At 35.3% G+C, this 19,852-nt stretch overlaps 1 protein-coding gene across 3 annotated transcripts; it reads right to left on the bottom strand.

Annotated features, from left to right (window-relative positions):
- Nucleotides 1-1,452: 1,452 nt before the first annotated feature.
- LOC133858177 (uncharacterized) lies at nucleotides 1,453-13,723 on the bottom strand. Of its 3 annotated transcripts, none has more exons than XM_062293658.1 (9): nucleotides 13,459-13,723; nucleotides 9,700-12,823; nucleotides 9,528-9,611; nucleotides 7,707-7,859; nucleotides 7,005-7,168; nucleotides 6,771-6,918; nucleotides 6,366-6,488; nucleotides 6,160-6,247; nucleotides 1,453-2,141 (listed from the first exon to the last, which is right to left on the bottom strand). In XM_062293658.1, the coding sequence occupies exons 2-9, from the start codon at nucleotides 12,700-12,702 to the stop codon at nucleotides 1,927-1,929; spliced, it is 3,978 nt and encodes a 1,325-aa protein (XP_062149642.1). In that variant the 5' UTR covers nucleotides 12,703-12,823; nucleotides 13,459-13,723; the 3' UTR covers nucleotides 1,453-1,926. The 3 variants fall into 3 exon arrangements, with proteins under 3 accessions (XP_062149642.1, XP_062149641.1, XP_062149639.1); XM_062293657.1 differs by having other exon boundaries at nucleotides 9,700-13,271; XM_062293655.1 differs by having other exon boundaries at nucleotides 9,700-13,336.
- Nucleotides 13,724-19,852: the final 6,129 nt, after the last annotated feature.

Raw genomic sequence — 19,852 nt, forward strand, 5'->3', positions numbered from 1 at the left:
TATTGTATTTAACAGTGTATATGGCATCACGTCATTTAAATTTTTTAAATGTCTTGAAAATATACTTACCATGTGACAATATATACACTATTAAATCTGTAAAATACAATCTGGTGACAAAAAAAAAGAGGGTAGAAATGATCATTTAAAACTAGCCAATTAATTATTTTAAGTTTGTGAAAAAAGTAATTCCCCTCCCTTTTTTGGCCATAAAAATAGAGATAGGTGGGCATATTCAACTTCCAAATGTTCCTTTGCTTTGATATGGGCATCCACACTGAATCCAATTCTACTCAAATGGTTGTTGAAGCCATTAATATTAAAAAATTTAAAAATCATGTGTGAAAATGCTTTTGGAGTCTCTTGACTTTGACTTAATATATAAAAAACATGTGACCTCTAATTTCATTGACTGAAGACCGCCTGTATATTCATTTCTCTTTGGATTGATGTTAAATGAATTACAATTTTTTATTAGCATTCAACTACTTAACTTATGCTACCATCAATGGTATGTTCCATAGAATGGGGATTCGAATTTCTTATTATTGGCACACTCAAATTTTTGTGAAATTTGTGCGGTCTAAGAGAGGGAGTTACAGGACCCACTTGCTTCAGACGGGTCCTGTGAGTCTTGCATCGTAGACTGTTTTGAGCAGGTAGACCTTGCAAGCTACAATCTCCTCTCTTAAGCTGCTCGAATTTCAACCTAATAACAATTTTCCATCAATTTTAAATTTTTTTGCTGACGGAGGGGTTTTTTTGTCGCAATTAATTTGGTAGTTTAACGTATCCTAGTGTCACACTTGACAATTTATGGGGCCATGTTAAAAACGAGTAGTAGTTTAAGGGGTTAAAGTATAGTTTCCCCTTAATATTATCTTATTCCCGTTACATTTTTCCCCTTTGGAGTATCAATTTTATTGAAGTTTTACTAGCTCAATATACGATTGTTTTTTCGGTTAAGAAAATGCTTGAAATATTACAGTTTTTACTACAATTCCTTTCAAACTCATGTAACAATTCACATTTTATGAAAAATTATGCTACGTTACAGTCCACATTTGAGTGGTGGATGTGGAACGTGCCACATGGACTATCACATCAGTTTGTAGGCACGGTACATTTTAGTGACTGATACGATAAGTTCTACATAGACTACCATGTTAATTTATAAGGAATTTTTGTAATAAAACTATAATACCTCTAACAACATTCTTCCAATTATTCTTATATCCCTTTTGCAATCCATTAGAAGGTTTTTCATTTTTTTTTTTTAAAAAAAAAAAAAAAAAAAAAAAAAAGAAAAGAAAAGAAAAGAAAAAACCCAAAACATTAGAATTAACTTTTTTGTATCAAACTTTATAGGAAAGTTTGTAGTGGATATCAAATAGAATCCTCTTTAGTAATATATACCATAAGGCATAAGGTGATTAAGTGTTGCTAATTAGATGATCAGAGAAAGAGTCATATATCTTATGACATAATATTACATTTCAGATTTAACTAATACAACACAAAAGAATCAAAATTATATATTTAAGCCTCGACTGCTTTACATCACAATAATATTAAATTTACATCTCGACCCCTCAACATGTAGAGAGAAAAAAGTAGGACTCGTAATTCAGACATGAAGTAGATAAGCCAAAGCACGACTCTATGCCTTTAGTGTGCGTGTATATACAGAAGAACTCTTCATCTTTTACTACCTGGAAGTGTACGTTGTTGTTACAAAAGAATAAACAAATGAAGATGTCTTTATTAACAAAGGGAGAAGAAGCAAGAGGTCGTCAAATTGTACATGTACTCATGCTGCTCACCCTGGAAGCTCTGATCCTCAGCCCCAAGGGCTTCTCTTGAAGATTCTAGACAAACCTGGAACCTGAAGAACAAAATAGGTGCATATATACGCGCGCTATCGATTCATGAAGAAATCTTGGGCTTCACATGCTTGGTCACTGGACTATTATATCCCTTTGACTGAATTGCTATAGACATAGACCGCAATCTGTTGGTTATCTCGGTAAATGATGGCCGGGTATCGGGATCAGGAGACCAGCAATGTTCCATAAGCTTCCTCCACTCGGGATCACAATGTCCCGGGATAGCAGGTCGTAGATTATTCTTCACAATACCCCCTTCACTCACAATACACCAAATCGTAGAATGATAGTTAAAGAAGATGGAAAGCTATTGACATTCTTCAATTATTAATTGCATGGTAAAACAATAAATGATACAAAATCAGAAAGAAACCAAGTCTCTAGTCAGATTAGCAAGTGAATGAACCAGTTCAGTTAAATTGACAAGTCACTTGTTGGAAGTGTCTTCATGGAAGAAGATCTTCGGCTTGGCCGATATATTGATCTTTTGTAGCACATTTTTTATATTCCAATTGCAGTGTAGAAATGGAAAAGAAAATGTTGGGTTACATTATATTAAGTTTTATTTCAACTTCCAAAACAACCTTCTTTGAGTTTATCCAAGCCTGCTCAACCTGCTTTACTAGATGTAACTTGACTCAGCACCACCACCATCAACATGCCAACAACACCACCAAAACCATCAACATTGCAAAGGCGAATTATAAGCATAGCTCCCGTAAAGTGTAATTGCATGGTTTTAATTTTTGAGAGCAGCCACTTCATGCAGAATACTGAATGTTGCAATAGTATCCGAATTTCCTTCCCAAGACCCTGCTTTGGCGTGCTACTGTCTTTTAGCCCCTATCACCAGTGTTAAACATCCACCTCCATTCCCTGTCCCACACTCTCCAGCCTTTACCACCAAAGAATGCCACTACACCAATGCAAGCATGAATTGCATGACACAGGTAGCGAGAAACTGGTTTGTTTTATTTTCTTGAAGGAATCAGGAGAGTTTTTATAATTTTATAGATTTCTGAATATGAGCTTTAGTTTTGGTCCATTGGGTTAGCCTGAAAGTATGACGTCAATGAAATCCTAGTTATAATGCTCAAGGAAACTAGGTGTAATATCCAGATCTATCTTGTTTTCTTGTTTTCTTCTATTTTCTTTAATTTCCAGCAACTTGAAACCTTAGTTCCTCATCCTTAGAACCCTAAAAATCTGTAGGTTAAAAAACCCTAGCATAACCCACCTTTTATTAGAATCCATGCCCACAAAATCAGATCTACTACATGATGTAATCTTTTCTTGGGAGTTAAGTTAGAAACTAATAAGGAATAAATCTCCATATATTTTGTAGTCTAGTATAATAAGGAAAATATATTCCAAATAAGGTTATAGGCTATTCGTGAGTATTCTTTCTCACTAGGGTCTAAGTCAATGACGGCTAAACCTAGCCTTGTTAACATGTAGCTATTATTCCTCTAGTGTTCCTACATGATGTAAATGACGGCTAGACCAAATGGTTATGTCTTATGACCTAACCGTCTTCTATTTAAGCAAAATCCTAATTAATAAAATATCATGCTTGAGTATTATCAAAACCTAGAACATCTTTTGGTGTCTTGGAGGTCACAGCTCCCTCGAAGTAGCCCATATCCTTTTCCCTTAGTTCTTATTTGTTTGGTTCACATCAAGTGGTATAAAAGCAAGGTTGATTGTTTTCTACAGCGATTACTGATCTACACCATCACCATGTCTTTTCAAATCTTTTTTAGTGCAAAGCAACAAGCAAGGCTAGAAAAGATGCGATTGGATTTCCTAGTGTGGAAAGATAAATTTAGCAAACAGATGGAGAAACGCCCCTCTCCAACAAGCCAATCCCCGCCCATAAAACCTACCCCACTGGCACCACCCTCAGTCGTAGATTTGTACCGTTCAGTCCACCAATAGCCATTGTCGTCCCAGATGCACCGGCCACCACATCTGCCGTTCGTTTCATAGACTCACCGTAAAACACCGCATCAAGCAGCTACTCTAGTTTCCTCGTCAACCCCGAGTAGCCCACCCCAGCCGCACATCCAAAAACCACCAAACCCCGGCTTCTAGATGCGCTGTTAACCACCACGCCGCAAAAAAGCTTCTCACTATCAAGTTTTCCGCCGTTGCAGACCACCCCACATGCAATAGTTACTGCATCACAGCCCAGCCGTCTCACTCTCAGAAATAAAAGAAAGAATATACATGTTTTTGCTTGGTTCAGGAAGAGAAAGAAAGAAAACACAGGTCCTTGTGTTTGGGATTTTATCGCTGGATCGGAGCTCATAACTGGTCAGGACCATGCTGTTGATTGAAGCCAACAAAGCCTTGGTTTAGTTTTTAATATTTGTTATTTTCATAATTGTTAAGTGATAATTTTAGAATGGTTTTAAGGGATTTCAAGAGTAGTTTTTTAGAATTTTTCCATGGGGGCAAGGAAATTGTTAGGGGAAAGGAACAATGTAAGGAATGACGTAATCTTTTCTTGGGAGTTAAGTTAGAGACTAATAAGGAGTAAATCTCCATTTATCCTAGTCTAATAATGAAAATATATTCCAAATAAGGTTATAGGCTATTCGTGAGTATTTTTTCTCACTAGGGCCTTAAGTCAATGACAGCTAAATCTAGCCTTGTAACATGTAGCTATTATTCCTCTAGGGTTCCTGCATGATGTAAATGATGGCTAGACCTAATGGTTATGTATTATGACCTAGCCGTCTCCTATTTAAGCAAAATCCTAATGATAAAATATCATGCTTGAGTATTATCAAAACCTAGAACATCTTTTGGTGTCTTGGAGGTCACGGCTCTCTCGAAGTAGCACATATCATTTTCTCTTAATTCTTATTTGTTTGGTTCACATCACTACAGTTTTCAATTTACTGTTGGCAGCCCCAGATCAGATCTGATTTCTTTCTTTTCTCTCCTGTTTTGGGCGCCAAAAACTACCCAACATGTTACTCCATATTTGAACCTTAACCTGAGCTATTTTTTCCACCTTTTTTTTTAGCCACAAAATCTCTAACCCAACCAACATTAATTCTACTCAAGTAACACTAATCCTGTTTCCAGTCCCTTAAAACCCTTCAAAATTCATAACTCACTTAGTATGATTTGAAATGTAAACGGTAGATTACCTTTCCCATTGTTTAGAAATTCCAGCTATAATCTTTTTCCCTAAGAATTACCCCAATTAAATGTAGACAAAGATCTCTGTGCCGCTGTCCACGTCAATTTAGTATTAGAGTTTGTTTGCCCTACGTCATAGTGTTAGCACCGTATGAATAACCAGTATGTTTTAAACCTCACTCAGCATTACCACCACCACAAAGCCAGTCACTACAAACATAATACCATCAGCCTCAAGTTTGAGTTCAATGCAAGACACATCTCACAACATTAGGTATATTTATTTTGAAAGCCTATTAAGGGAATTCTTTTCCGTCTTATCTGATTACCAAAATGTCAAATTCTCAAACACGACCCTCTATTCTTTATATCCATATTAGTATATTAGCAGAACTCCCTCTCCAACAAAAGTAGAGGACTGACCACTTTCTTTTCCTCTCTTTACCATGTGTCCCTGTTAATAAACATAACGCCTTAACAGATGAGGATAAATAAGTAATATTCAATTATTTGCATTACCTAGGGCACTACTCAACTCTCTTACCACATGCCCTGCCCCATTTCCCCTTCTCCCTCCAACAATCCCCTAGAACATTTTACTTTAAATTGGAATTTTATTTAGCTAAATATGTCCTACTTTTTGCATTTCATTTTCACTAAAATTTACAATTCTAACTGCTGTGCCTTTTTGTTGATAATTTCCAGCACAACCTCCTGCCCCTCATCGTCATTGGAGTTGACTATTGGGCAGACATGCATGGGTGATGCATACAGGTTGAATGTTCCACATTTTTGTAAATGTTTTTTTCTTTAATTTCCATTTTTTTTTCTTTTAGTTGTTTATTGAGTGTTGCATAGTTCATTTATATGTTATTAGCTACACCAACTGAAGTGATTTCGAAATTAAAAGAAATGGATTTTGTTCCCTTTTTCCTATAATCAGCTCAGTAGTTTTGCTTATGATTCCATTTTACATGAAAATATAACATGTTAATATTTCAGGGAATTTTTTTTTTTTAAAGAAAAAAAATATATTTCATTCTTTTGAAACATTAAAAACGTAGATTTGCATTTCACAGTCAGCACTTATTTATTTTACAGTCAATGACATAAAACTTACCAATAATGGCACCACAATGCATATTTTCGTAAGGTTCCTCCCCAGTCAAGATCTCCCACATTGAGATGCCGAATGAGAAAACATCAACCTGGCAAAAGCACTACCATATAATTAATTGCTTTACCACGTTTTTTTTTTTTGGCTGGTTGTGAAATGATTTAGTCCTTCCTCTACTTCACTATGACATATAATATGGCCCTACTAACCTTCTCAGAGACCCGGCTGCTGCTTCCATTCAACAGTTCTGGTGCCATCCATGGAAGGGTTCCTCGAACACCACCAGAAACCAGAGTATTGCGTTTAATTCTTGATAACCCAAAATCCCCAACCTGCAAAAAAAAAAAAAAACCGAGAGTTATGATCAAATAGAAAAATGTAAATCTTTGGCCAGTGTATTCTCAAACAAAATCCAAGACCACTTCCAAGTACCACCATAATTTGGTTTCTAGCCTACTTCTGAACAAAAGGTTTCTAGCATAATTCATTTCAGCCCACTTATGTCACTATAAAGCCACCTGCAGTTCTTTTCATTAGGCATTTCACAGCCTTTAACATCAAGTAGAACGCCTGGGAAGCATGGAGTGATCTGAAGAGCATTTATCCTATTTTACCTTGCATATGGGTCGTTGAGGATCCCTCAGGTTGACAAGCAAATTGTCACATTTCAAATCAAAATGGACAATATTTTTTGAATGCAGGTATTCCATTCCAAAAGCTGCATCCATGGCAATCATAAGCTTTTTACGTCGATCAAGTGATCTGCACAAAGAATCCAAAGATATGAGGAAAACATATAAATAACAGTTGCAAGCAAATATACTGTAAATAATTGGATGCTAAATTACCTATCCTTCTTAAGTAGGACATGCCTAAGTGACCCGTTCACCATATACTCGGTTACAGTTGCCAAGGTCCCTCCAGTTCCATCTGGTACTACACCATAAAAGGCGACCACATTTGGATGGTGAAGATTTGAGAGAATTTGTGCCTCTCTCCAGAAGTCTCTAGTCTGGTAGAACAAAATATAATCATTAGCCTCCTATGGCTTTGTTAGATAAACCTTTTTCTTTTCCCTTTTGTTTTCTCTTTACAAAACAAAAACATTATTAAACAATCAAAAACACAAAATACTCAAAACTACTTTCACTTTTATATCACATCAAAACACATTTTCAAACAAAAAAACAAAAAGCATCCTCTAAAAAGCGTTAACGAACGGAGCCATAACTTTCAAATATATAGGATTTTTTTTTCAAAAAGAGGATTTACAGATAAATGTACATAAAATAGGAACGCATACCAAAGACAAAAATTTTGGCTTATGATTACCAAAGTGGTGGGGGCCACATAAAATATTAATGAATACCAATGAAACTCAAGTTTTTCGAAATTTCAATGTCACTCAAAACAAAAAGAAATTAACGTTTTAACTTTCCTACACATTTTTTTGATAAGTAAATAGGATTTTAATTGGAAAACTTTCCTACACATTATTATTATTATTTGGAGAAGAACAGTGAAAAAAATAAATTATGTATGATACTCACCAACCGTTCTTGCTCTGATGATCTCCCTGAAAAGCAGCTCTTTTTTATTCTCTTTATGGCAACATCTGTTCCCCGCCATTTTCCATGATAAACAGTCCCGTATGTACCAGATCCTAGTTCCCGTAGTTCTTCCAGATCAGAATTCTTTATAATCTGTATATCAAAAACAAAAAAAGTCAGTTGCCAAGTAGAAACTATACCAAAGGATACATAAAGGAGGAAAAAAATGCCAGAAGCTCGTCATACATATACAGACAAAACAGCATTTTAGAAATACTTGCATCACAATCAACAAAACACCTAATAGAATAAAAGACACTGTCAGCCCAGGGAGGAAAAGAAAAGACACTATCAGAAGTAAACATAGAAATCCCGTCTTTTAGGGATTAGTCTGATTCACCTGGTCCAGCTAGTGATAAATGAAAAAAAAAAAAAATGGTTCAGAAAGAAAGAGAACTAAGAGAGGTAATTAAAGCACAAATTTAAAAAGAGGCAACCTGCTCCCAGAAAAGCCAAATATTGATGCTACTAATCACTGCTTATTAAGCTATTGCCTGACCAACTAGCAAACAATATTCACATCATGCACCAGTACCAAAGTGACAGAAATCAAAACCATCACTAGCTGTCCCCTTTTTTTCTTTAGGGAAGATTGAAATTTCCACCAAATCATCAAGGTCAAAGGAAACACAAAGTTGAATCCTAAATAGATATTTTTTCCATAACAAGTTTCAAACTTAGAAATTCATCTAACCCAAATGTATGTGCACGAATGGATAAATCAATCTTTAACATGAGCAGTCGGAGAATTTAGTTGCTGATATCTATACTAAATTCCAGTTGCCCATACTAAATTCATCTAACAGAATTTAGTTCACGGAGCAAACACAAAGTTCAATCTTGCATGTAAAAACAGTTGCCCAAGCTCTGTAAAAAGAAGGTGCCTTCATTAGCAGGTAGAAAAGAATTTAGTTTTAAATCCAACTCAGCATGTCATATTTTATTTTATAAGTTGAATATCTACATTGGAGTACCCAATTATATTAGAATTACATTGTCCCTCACAATTCATATAGGTGAAATTGTGAAGGATAAAGTTAGACACATCATGAAAAAGAAAGATAAGAATGCTCGTGAGTTTCTGACTTATTTTGGCTACACATTAAGAATGCCCTATGCAACAATCTTTTCTTCCCGAACCTTTGACCACAAATAAGAAAGGTATGCTGGAATCAACCCCAGAACCCATGGCCTGACAATCAACATAGTTTGACATAAACATCAATGTAACTTGGTTTTGGAGCTCAGCAAAGACTTTATTCCCTTGCTGTGCTCTATACTTTTGTTTAAAGTGGATCACTAGCTAATTTACCACTAGCAAAATGTACCTTTATAGTTCAAATCTTAAAGTCCTTCAACTTAAGTGATCAGAGGGTAGAAGGGTATATAACAACTTTTTCCTTTTTCCTTTGGTAACAACAAAATCCCTTAAGAGCTTCGAAAAGGTTAACAGTTCTATATTGCTACTTTCATAAAAAAGTGCAGCTAATCTCACCTTATGTGTTATAAATGTCCTATTATAAAATAAACCAGTTATTTTCCATAAATTCCAAACACTTAATAAATCGAATATTACAAGTTAACCAAGAAGACCTAAAAGTATCCCGAAACAAATAGTATGCCATCCACTGCCTTGATAATTTTGCAGTAATAAGCAGTTTTAGTCAGCAAATATGATCATAAAAATTTGTTTTGCAATCAAAACATGTTACAAGATAATTCATATTAAACCGGATATGAACTAAGACAGTAGCACAAAACCTGCAAGCCATATATGCTGGCTTCTATTTCAGCTATCACTGCATCACTAATTGATTCAATCTTGTCTTCATCATCAGCAGCATCCTAGAAAGAAAGCAGGAAGAAACTCAAACTCACTAGTGTAATGCAATTTACAAAATCACAGTTTCCAATCAAGTTCAAGCAATCTTACCAGAGACTCAAACTCTGGAATGATGCTGCCCTCCAACTCTGTTGCAGTAGGGGATACAACATCAATAAGATCACTGCTGCTTTCATACAGGATGTGTGAGACAGATGCTGATGAAGACTCGAAGCAAGGACATATAGTCTCGTTCATATCTTCCATAATAACTGGCTCCATCTGATTTTGATCATGACGTACAAGTGTGCTACCTTTGACATTTAACTTCTCACAAACAGATCCTTCAAGGCCCATATTCTCAACCTTCTGATCAGGGTAATTAACATAGTCATCATCTAGGAGAGAAAACTCTCTCCTAATCAAAGCATCTTTGGTTGGATTCTGAATGATTATATGATCATTCTTATTCAAGTTTGAGCTCAAATCAGAATCATCATGAACTGCAAATGGGTACAACTCCGCAGAGCTCCTTAGCATGGGCTCTTGGAGACCCATATCTTTTTGACTTGCAACAGGCTGAAGCAGTGGAGGTTCATGGGAAGCTAGGCCATAGGATGACCCAACCATAAGATCAGCCAAAGAATTTTCATCACGAGACTGTCTGGCACTTGGATACAAGCCTGCAATTTCGGAATTCCCAATCTCTGAAATGCCTTTTCCTTGTTCAACATTCACTGTTGGAGTCAAAGCATAATCCTGATCATTGGCAGTTCCTTGGCTCATGACAAGGAGATCAGGAGGGGAATTCTCCAGTCGGAAATTTTGGGAGTGCTCCATCCGGTTATCTACAGAAGGCTTGAAATTAATGGCAGAGGATGCAGGAAGCACATGGCTTGAGGCTTGCAACTCTTGCATAGAAGTATCAACAGCAAAAGTAGGAGTTAGGCTAGAGTGTACATCAGGCAGTATTGTCTTATATTCCAATCCAGTAGCAGGAGATCTGTCCTCACAAAGCTCTCCAGCTTGACACAGAAAAGGATTTCCAACAAACCTTTCCAAAGTTTCCGAAGTCGAACAATTTTCTTCGAAGTGGTTTGGTATCATGAAACCAGAATTATTTAAATCATTTTCAGCTGTTTGGTATTTTTCATCAATGCCACCAGGATCCTTATGAATAGGTTCACTCCTTCCTGATGTTTCTGAACAGGTGGAAAAATTCAGCAAATCCAGTCTATTCTGGGATCCAGTTGAGTCAACATCCACTAACTTATACTGTACCTGAGGATAGACATGATCAACATTCTCATGTGGTTGCAGTGGCTTTTCTTGTGAGGAACTTGGGTCTAGAAGTGGATATAATTGAGCCTTTGGAAAGTTCAATGGGGACAATGCGCCCATCCCTTCTTGTGAACAGTAAGCAGAGTTCCCCCCATTCTCGTGCAGCTTTGAATCAGAAAATGCATGTGGCATCCCACGATGAGAATCAATGGAGTCGCTAGATCCAGAAAACAGACCCAATGGATCTTCTGGGCGAGAGATAGGCTTTGCAGAATGGAACGTTCTTTCCTTATGCAATGGTCTCTTGCAGGAGAATCCGTCAAAGTTGCTATCGTTTTGATCAACAGCTGGAGTCCCAAATTCTTTGCTGGGGTTGCAGTTGTGCAAATGTCCTCCTCCGGTTGGGTCTGGCTGGCCAACATCAACTTGTTGATAAGGGTGATGATGGTTCATCAAAGGTGCTACCCCCTGTAGAGGGCATTTGTAACCAGCATTGTTAGTGCTTGAGTTCTCAAGTGGTAGTTGAGTTGTTACAAAGGAAATGCTGCTCCCTTCAACACCTTGGCATGAGTTATCACCATGCAATTGCATATGAACACTCTTTGAATCTTCCCCTTGAAGCAGGACTGGATAAAAAGGAGGAGAATGATTGGGAGGCCTGCTCATATTCTGGGATTGATTAAAAAAATGAGCAGGACGCAAAGCATTAAAACCACCCTTTATCTCTGATTGAACCGGAACAGTCGGGGAATTCCTGAGAAAGCTGGGATCGCAGTCCAAATTAGTTCCCAGTTGATTTGTTTCACTTACCAAACTCTGTCCACCAGAGTTCTTCCTAGGACCAGGATCTAGAATCCCATTCACAGCAACAACATATTGATAATCGGGACTACTCGGTTGAATACCATTTCCCTCAAAGGAAGATGTTTTCTCAGATTCACCCAGAGGAATCAAAAAAATACGGAGTCTTTGAGACCCCTCATGCCTTTCAAGCCCATAATATTCCTCTACCATATTTTGAAGATCCTCATCAGAAGACACGGAAATAAGTGCATCAAGATCCTCACCAGGAAGCTGATACTTGATCGTGTGAGGTTGGTTACAAATACCTAAAGTTTTATTCACAAGCTCTTCCCGTGTAGTATTCTTTCGGATGGAAATAATATGTGTCTCACCACCCACATATCTGAGTTTCCCATCACTGGGCCTGGGTAAAATTTTTCCACCAAAACTGCAAAGAAACTTCATTTTCCCAGATTGAGAACTATCTGATACTCCTGACCCCGGAAAGTTGCCGGAATGAGGGGACCCAGATTTATAAATAGGTGGAGCTGCTGGTACCAAACCAGTCAAATCACAGTTCACTTCACCAAAAGCCTTCCTTGACCCATGTCCACCATCACCATCTTCCTTGTGGTATTTGTTTGATTTATCAGCATAAGCCCCATTTTCAATCTCCTTGACAGACCCTTTTGCAGAGGCATGCTCAGACATATCAGATGCACACTCGGATTCCATCCTCCTCAACCCGAGAATACCAGTGAGACCCTCATACACCAGGTGGCCATTCTGATCATAATTGAACACAACTTTCCTTTCATGTTTCTGAGCCAAATCCGGTACAGTAGGAACTCTTCTAGCAGCAAAACGGTCCTGAAGAAACTCCATTGAAAACTCTTCACCTGTCCGTACAGAGAAATTGTTGTTTACATTGTTCCCTACATTTGGAACGATCCAACTTGGTTGTTGTTGGATCCATTGAGCTGATGGACCAGGCGCCTCACCACCCATTGCATCAAGCAACTTCTCAGACTTATTTAGCTGCATAGGCATAGTTTCTGAACCACTAGAGCTGATAATTTCCTCTCCAACCCACAAAGTAAGAGCAGAATCTCTGATGGTCCTCCATATCAGCTAAACCTCCTCACAAATTCAACTCCAACCTTTTCCATCACTGCGATCAACAGATTTTTCACTTCAATTTTCAATTTTGATTTTTCTTTTTTTTTGGGGGGGGATGAATTTCAATTTTTAAATTAAAACATCAATTGCGCCAAAAAAACAAAAAATTGTCCAAACATCGCATAGCAGTATTGGTACTTATAGAATTCCTGCACACAAATCTCCTTTTTCTTGATCAAATGTAAAATCATGAAAAACAGAAACACAACCGCAACCGCACAATCCCAACGAAAACCAACAAAATTATGCACAATCAAATACCAATATTCCCAAGGCTGTCTCTCCCACTTTAATTACCCAGATGAAATGAAATAATTCTTGGATCATCCACGCAACAAAAACGTAAAACCCGCACCCAATTAACTACAAGACCGTACGCTCGATAAAATCAGAGCCAAATCAAAGCCAGCGTAGCACCAAAGATCCAAAACAGAGAATTCCTGAGACACCAATCATTTGAAATCTAACTCAATATGATGCCTGATCTTCCATCAACACGTAGGAGCTAAATATTATCAGAAACGACAGACAAAACAACGAATCGAGGACAATTGTCAAATGGGGTTGTTCTAAAATTCAAATAAACCCATAACTAAGAACAAAAATAGAATATTAAAAACAAGGTACCTGATTCTTGGGGTGCTCTGTATCTCTCTGTTTCAAGCTCTGTTTCCGGAGCTCCCAAAGCTCGCAATGGAGCTTGGAAGATAGCTATATTTTGTGATTGTATCTGTGAGAGATCAAAAGGGTAATCGAAAAATGTGAATGATTTGGCAGAGAGAAAATAGAGGAGAAAGAAAAGAAAGAGAGGCGTGGCTTATGGCAGCAAAACAAGTTCAATCTCGAGCGTCGGAGAGCGACATTGCCGAGAATTAAGCAGCATCGACACACGAGGAGCAGAGAAAAGAATGCCTTCTTAACTGTATAACTATAAAATTCTCTCTCTCCTACGTGGCTCCCTATTTCAAGTTTCAAAAAATCCTTTATCTTAAAATACATTTTTCCTTTTATTGTATTTTCTTTTTTCCTTCCGGTTGAGAAAGAACGATTCCTTTTCTTCTAGGCCTTTTCCATTCAATCTCCATACTTAAAATAACATAAATTTTCTAGAAACCGGCTTTTAAAAATAGCACGTGTCTTTAATACATAAAAAATAAGTATTTTTTTAATAATACGTTGCTTTTCACGTTGTTTATTATAAACTGATTTGTAGGAATTTTATGTTTTATTTAAAACGCCGTAAAATATAATTATAGTTTTAAGAGAAAAGTATAACTCCCTCAAATTACTATCTCATTGTCAATGTTCCTAACTACCAATTGTGTCAATCTCCTTCTCTCCAAACTACCGACAAATGTTAATGTCTCACCCTAATGACAAAAATACCCTTCATAAAAATATCAATATTATAAAAAATAAAAAAAAAAGAATTATTGAAACGCCATAAAATATAACTATGCTTATTATATTTTTAAGAGAAAAGTACACATGACTCCCTCAAATTATTACATCATTGTTAATGTCCCTCCCAAACTATCAAGTATGTCAATCTCCCTCCATAAACTTCCGAAAAATGTTAATGTCCTTCTAATAACAAAAATATTCTTTATAAAAATATTAATATTTAAAAAAAAATTATTAAAAAAATCTAAAATAACTAAAAGTTATACAAAAAAAAAAGGGGGGGTTCTTTTTTTCTTTTTCTTTTTTTAATTTTCAGTTATTTTTTCGATTTTTTTTTTTAATTTTTCATTCTTTTCCGTTTTTAAAATTTTCATAAGTTGTTTTCGTAATTTTTTTTAATTTGATTTTTAAAAATACCATTAAACCAACTTGTCCTTGAGACGATCCAAGAGAACGCCACAATAATTATCATTTATAAACATCTTTTCTTAATTTATGGTGACATAATTTTTATTGATATCATTAAGCTAATGAGTTTCTTCTTTCTTTTTCTTTTTTCTAGTGCTAGTTGTATTTTAAATATTGATTAAGTCCATCTCTAAGAACATGTAACAATCATTGCAGCATGCTCGAGTGATAGCTTTTCTCTTTAAAAGGAATTAAAAAGCCGTTGCAATATGTTTAATTTATTAGTTAATTCTTCCTTGTAAAACAGTATTTTTTTTAATTTTTTATTTAATTTTCAGAATAATAAAATCTCTACGTACAAATAAAGTGACTTTTGATTATCTATAAATAAAGACCATTATGTCTTTTAGATAAAGTCGTGAGTTGTTTACAAAATTTTATATTGTAATTGTCTCTCAAACCGGTTAGGAAAGGTTGTGTTTACTCTTTGACTCGATGCAATTGAGAGAAAAATAAATAAAAATTGAGAAATTATATTTTTCATACTCTTGTCTTATTTTTATTTTATTGGGCCGGTATGGTCGTACTTATTTTTATTTTGAAAAATGTTAAAAACAGCACCCATGTTTCATTGGACTGACATAACAGTATTCATCCGTCTTTAAATTGTTTTTAACAATAGTTGATCCAATAATTAATAGGCATTGTTATGTCAGCTCAATGAAATAGGTGGGATAAGGGCGAAACTACTGCTTTGGAGGTTCCGAGGTCCTGTCAAAATTTTAGAAATTTCATAAAATTTTAAAAATTTCTTATAAATTTTATGTATTTTTATGATGTAGACCATCCAGAATTAATTTTTACCTACAAAATTTTATATATTTTTTGTTTTATCCCCCACACTCCTAATACTCTAGTTCCGCCCATGGGTGGGATGGGGGTATGTCAAATAGCACTCTCCAAACATTCTTACCTAAAGGTCATAGGGTTAAATGGGTGTTACTAAAGGTATTAAAACTTTTATTACAGTTTTTTTTTAAAATTTTTTTACAAATTTACGTAGTAATTCATAATTATTAAAATGATTAAGTATAAAATCAAATTTGTCAATTTAATTAGTTAGTGGTTGATTTGGTGACCAAACACTCATAATTATTTAACGGTTTTCACCCATTATAGACTATCACGTAAATTTATTAAAAAAAATTAAAAATTATAATAAAAACCGTAATGCTCCGATTACATTTTCCGGGCTAAAAATTGTCGTATTTGTATTAGATAGGAATCTCATTTGAACAATGACAAATCAATCTATTAAATTGACACTTGTTATTTAGAATATACGATTATTTTATGCTTTAATCACATACTTTAAAAATAAATGTCAATATAATAAATTTGATCCTTTAAACAAAGTAAAAGAGAATAAAATTATTTCAAAAGAATAAAATGAACGGGCACCCTTTGTAATATACCTAATTATAGAATTACCAAAGACAAATAATTTAACACATGGTCGTTTCAAATTTAGACGTTTTTTTCTTTTTTTTCTTTTTTTAGAACAAATTTGAATTTACACGTTAGTCCTATTGTTTTTCCAAAATTGTATTTGACACCTTGAGATTTGGGCCCACTGGGTGGAGCTCCATGACTTCACAGCGCATCCTGGTCGGCCCAAAACGTCGACAATGATACGTGTGGAGCATGCTACTGCGTCGGTTGGCTCAAACATGGCATTGATGGACAGATTGTACCAAGATAATTCCATGCATTCGACGTGGAGTAACATCATCGGTGACTAGGAGGTTCGGTGGTTATTATCTAATATTTGGTAATTTACTAAGAATAATACCATAAATCATATTTTTATTTTTATTTTATTTTATTTTGTTAATGAGCGGTAGTATCAATTAGTTTTGGAATTTTTTTTATTTTAAAAAAAAAAAGGTTAATCGAAAGACCAATTTATTAGAATTAATACCAGAGTGTTCGTGTAACGCCTCCGGCCCGTTAGGGTTAGGCACGCAAACAAATACCCTAAAATGCTAAATTAGATGGATGTTAAGAAAATAGTGTCAAATAAAAACCTTAATAAATGCAGACATGTTTGGTATGAAAAAAAAAAAAAAACTAGTTACTAAAATTTATTCATAAACATGTAGGTTTTGTGCTAGTGCACTTATTGAAAAGAAGACATTAGTTACATGAGATTAACTATAATGATCTCCTAAGCTCTTGTCTCGGCCTCTTAATTCATCTTGCTTATAACTTGAAAGAACAAAAATGGATGAGCGAAAAAGGCTCTGTATAATAAGAAAATCTTCAACCATAAAATTATTGAGTTAAATTCATTTTATTTAAAAACTGATTTTCCATAAAACCATAATGAAAACACTTTCTTTTCAATAGAATATTAAATATTACTCATAGTAATCATTCTCATAATATGGCTCATGTACACCGTTATGCCCATTGTTCCATGGTTGTGCGATCCTTGTGACCATGGCAACACTTGTGACCACAGACGTGTCAGCCCTCTGATTAACTAAGGTACACTCAGTGTGGTAACAAAGTGTTCCTACTTTCACAAAACGTCTTTCAGTTGTTGCGCTTCAATCCCAATGCCGATATCGTGCTATGCCTTTTTTAAACTCTTCTTGGCCAAAATTATTTCCTTCGCACGCGTTCCTTCCTCTTTTAAAGTTTTTCGCATCCATTTTTCTTCTCTTGAAACATTTGATGGCAACATGCAGGAGGATTTTACTGCCCTATACTTTTCATATTTAGAAATATCCTTAAGTTGAAACATTTATTTAAATTGAACATCCTTAATTTATAAACCTTGTGAAAGTAAAACGTTGTACCCATAAAAAATTGAGTTACATAAAATAACTTTTTCATTTTAAAATTCTTTAGGAATAACATTTCATAAAAGCATATCAATTCATATAACATATTCATACATTCATAATGCAGTAAAGCAATTGATTAAAAAAAAAAACAATTAAATAAATTGTAGAAGGGGTAAATGACTCAACTTGCACCAATATTGTCACTAAATAAGGTAATTGGTATTGTTAACCACTAGAATCAATAAAACTTAGCTACAACAGCCCTAAGCTGAACAGAAACCTTAAGTAGAAGTCGGTCTTGACTAGACTTGACCTTTATGACATTTCCATTTTAATAATTATAATAATTGTAGTATTATTATTATTAAGTGAGATATGACAAAATAGTCCATTAGGACCATATATCTACTAATCAAATTTACTACTTAATTAAGTCCCTTGACTCCAATGATAAGTCCTAAATTAGCTAAGTATACTTAAATAAGGTAACCCAGTACCTTAAAACTTTATTGTGATCTATTACATAGTAAAATATGGATCAAAGGTGTTCTTAACATGTTATATATGGACAACAAGTTCCAGAACTAAAAGGGTATTGATTGGGGGGACCCTTAATCGACTCCCTCCCCCCCTTATTCCACTTTTAGTTTTTTATATTATTTTATTTCTTCTTTTTGAATATAAAAGGGGGGGAGGGAGCCGGTCAAGGGTCCCCCCCAATCAATACCCGGACTAAAATAATGCTTATATTGATGCAATAAACATGCTTTAACGTGATTTATCAATGCTAGGTATACCACAATTTAAAGGACCAGACAGAGAATTTGAGAGGATCCTAATCTTCGATCTTTAATAAAAACGACGTCATGTTGTGGTTGGACGTGTTAGAGAATATATTGATACCGTATATTACGGTATTTTCCATATATTGTAGGATTTGATTTAATCCCCATTAATTGTAATTGATTATAATCAAATCAGATTTGAATACATTCAATTCTAATTTGATTATATTCTTTTTACATACCATTTTGTATTCTCTCTATATCCCTATAAATAGGGATGATTTGTATTGTAAATCATTCAAGCAATAAGAGCATAAGGCTTTACCCTGTGGATGTAGGTCATAGACCGAACCACGTAAAATTCCTTTGTCTATTTTATTATTCCGCAATCTTTATTTGTCATTTGTTTATGTTTTCTATCATGGTATCAGAGCTATAGGCTAACGCCAGTGTTTGATCCAATGGTCCTGTGATTTATTTCTCTTATTTTTTTTTTCTCCAATTTCTTGTATTTCAATTTTCTCATCATTCCTCTGTTCGATCAATGTCCTCTGTTTCTTTTCTTTTCATTCTCTGTTTCTCTTTCTTTTCTTTCTTTTGTTTTGTCAAACAGTGGTGTGCGTGAGTTGGAAATAAACTTTCCTCTAACCCATGTCACTTGTGTCTTCTATGTTGCTATTCAATCAAAAATTCTCCTTTCCCGCAGATGTCTTTTCTTTTTGTATTGTTTTCTTTTTTATTCAAAAAAAAAAAAAATCCAGTGCTTGCCTGTGTCTCATTTGGAAACAAAACAAACCATTTTTCAAATGGTTTTCTCTTGCATTTTCACGCACGAAAAAAAAAAAAAAAAAAAAAAAAAAAAAAAAAAAAAAAAAAAAAAGGAAAGAAAAAAGGGGATGTCCATGGTGACCGGAACATCTCCGATGAAAAAAAAAAAAGAAGAAGAAGTTTTTTTTTTTTGATATCTGTGGGTGCAATATTGTGCCTTCTTGTGCAATTCTGTGCGATTCTTGCCGTACGTGCCTGTGCGATTTTGTCCTTGTGGGTACCTGTGACGGAGTGTGGCTGCTGGGATATGCGGCAGCCGATCGGTGTTTCTCCGGTGGAATTTGTTTCAGATCGTTTGTGGCTTTGTTGCGTGGCCTATATTCTGGTTAGAATTTTGAAGGAGTCTGTCGGCATCCTCTGGTGGTTCCGGCAGTTTTGATCCCAGAGAGAGACGTGATCTCTCAGTGCTCCAGTCTAACAAGCCCTCGGTAGAAGCTCTCAGTAAAGATTCTGGTGCGGGTCTGGAGATTCTGGTTCTTGTTTGGTATTTTGTATCCGGTTCAGGTATTTTTTCTGTTCAGTGCCTTATTGGTCCGGTTTACCAGTTTTCAAACCGGTTCATTGCCTTTTAGGTCCGGGTCAGTGCATTCTAGGACCGATTCAGTGTGATTTCTGACTGGTTTGGTGGTTTTCTCCTTCAAAAGAAAAAAAAAGAAAAAAAAAAAAAGAGATTTTCTCAAGAAAAGGAAGAGAAAGAAGAAAAAAAAGGAAAGAGAAGGAAGAAAAAAAAATAAGGGGAGAGAG

This window comes from Alnus glutinosa, chromosome 14, assembly GCF_958979055.1.
Source record: "Alnus glutinosa chromosome 14, dhAlnGlut1.1, whole genome shotgun sequence".
Lineage (NCBI taxonomy): Eukaryota > Viridiplantae > Streptophyta > Magnoliopsida > Fagales > Betulaceae > Alnus > Alnus glutinosa.

Bases quoted from the DNA above. Each gene is read 5' to 3' on its own strand.
- LOC133858177 (XM_062293658.1), bottom strand. From the start codon at position 12,702: ATGCCTATGCAGCTAAATAAGTCTGAGAAGTTGCTTGATGCAATGGGT. The intron at 6,919-7,004 runs GTAATTTAGCAT...TTCTTTGTGCAG, and splicing joins GTCCTACTTAAGAAGGATAG to ATCACTTGATCGACGTAAAA. The intron at 6,248-6,365 runs GTTAGTAGGGCC...TGCTTTTGCCAG, and splicing joins GCAGCCGGGTCTCTGAGAAG to GTTGATGTTTTCTCATTCGG.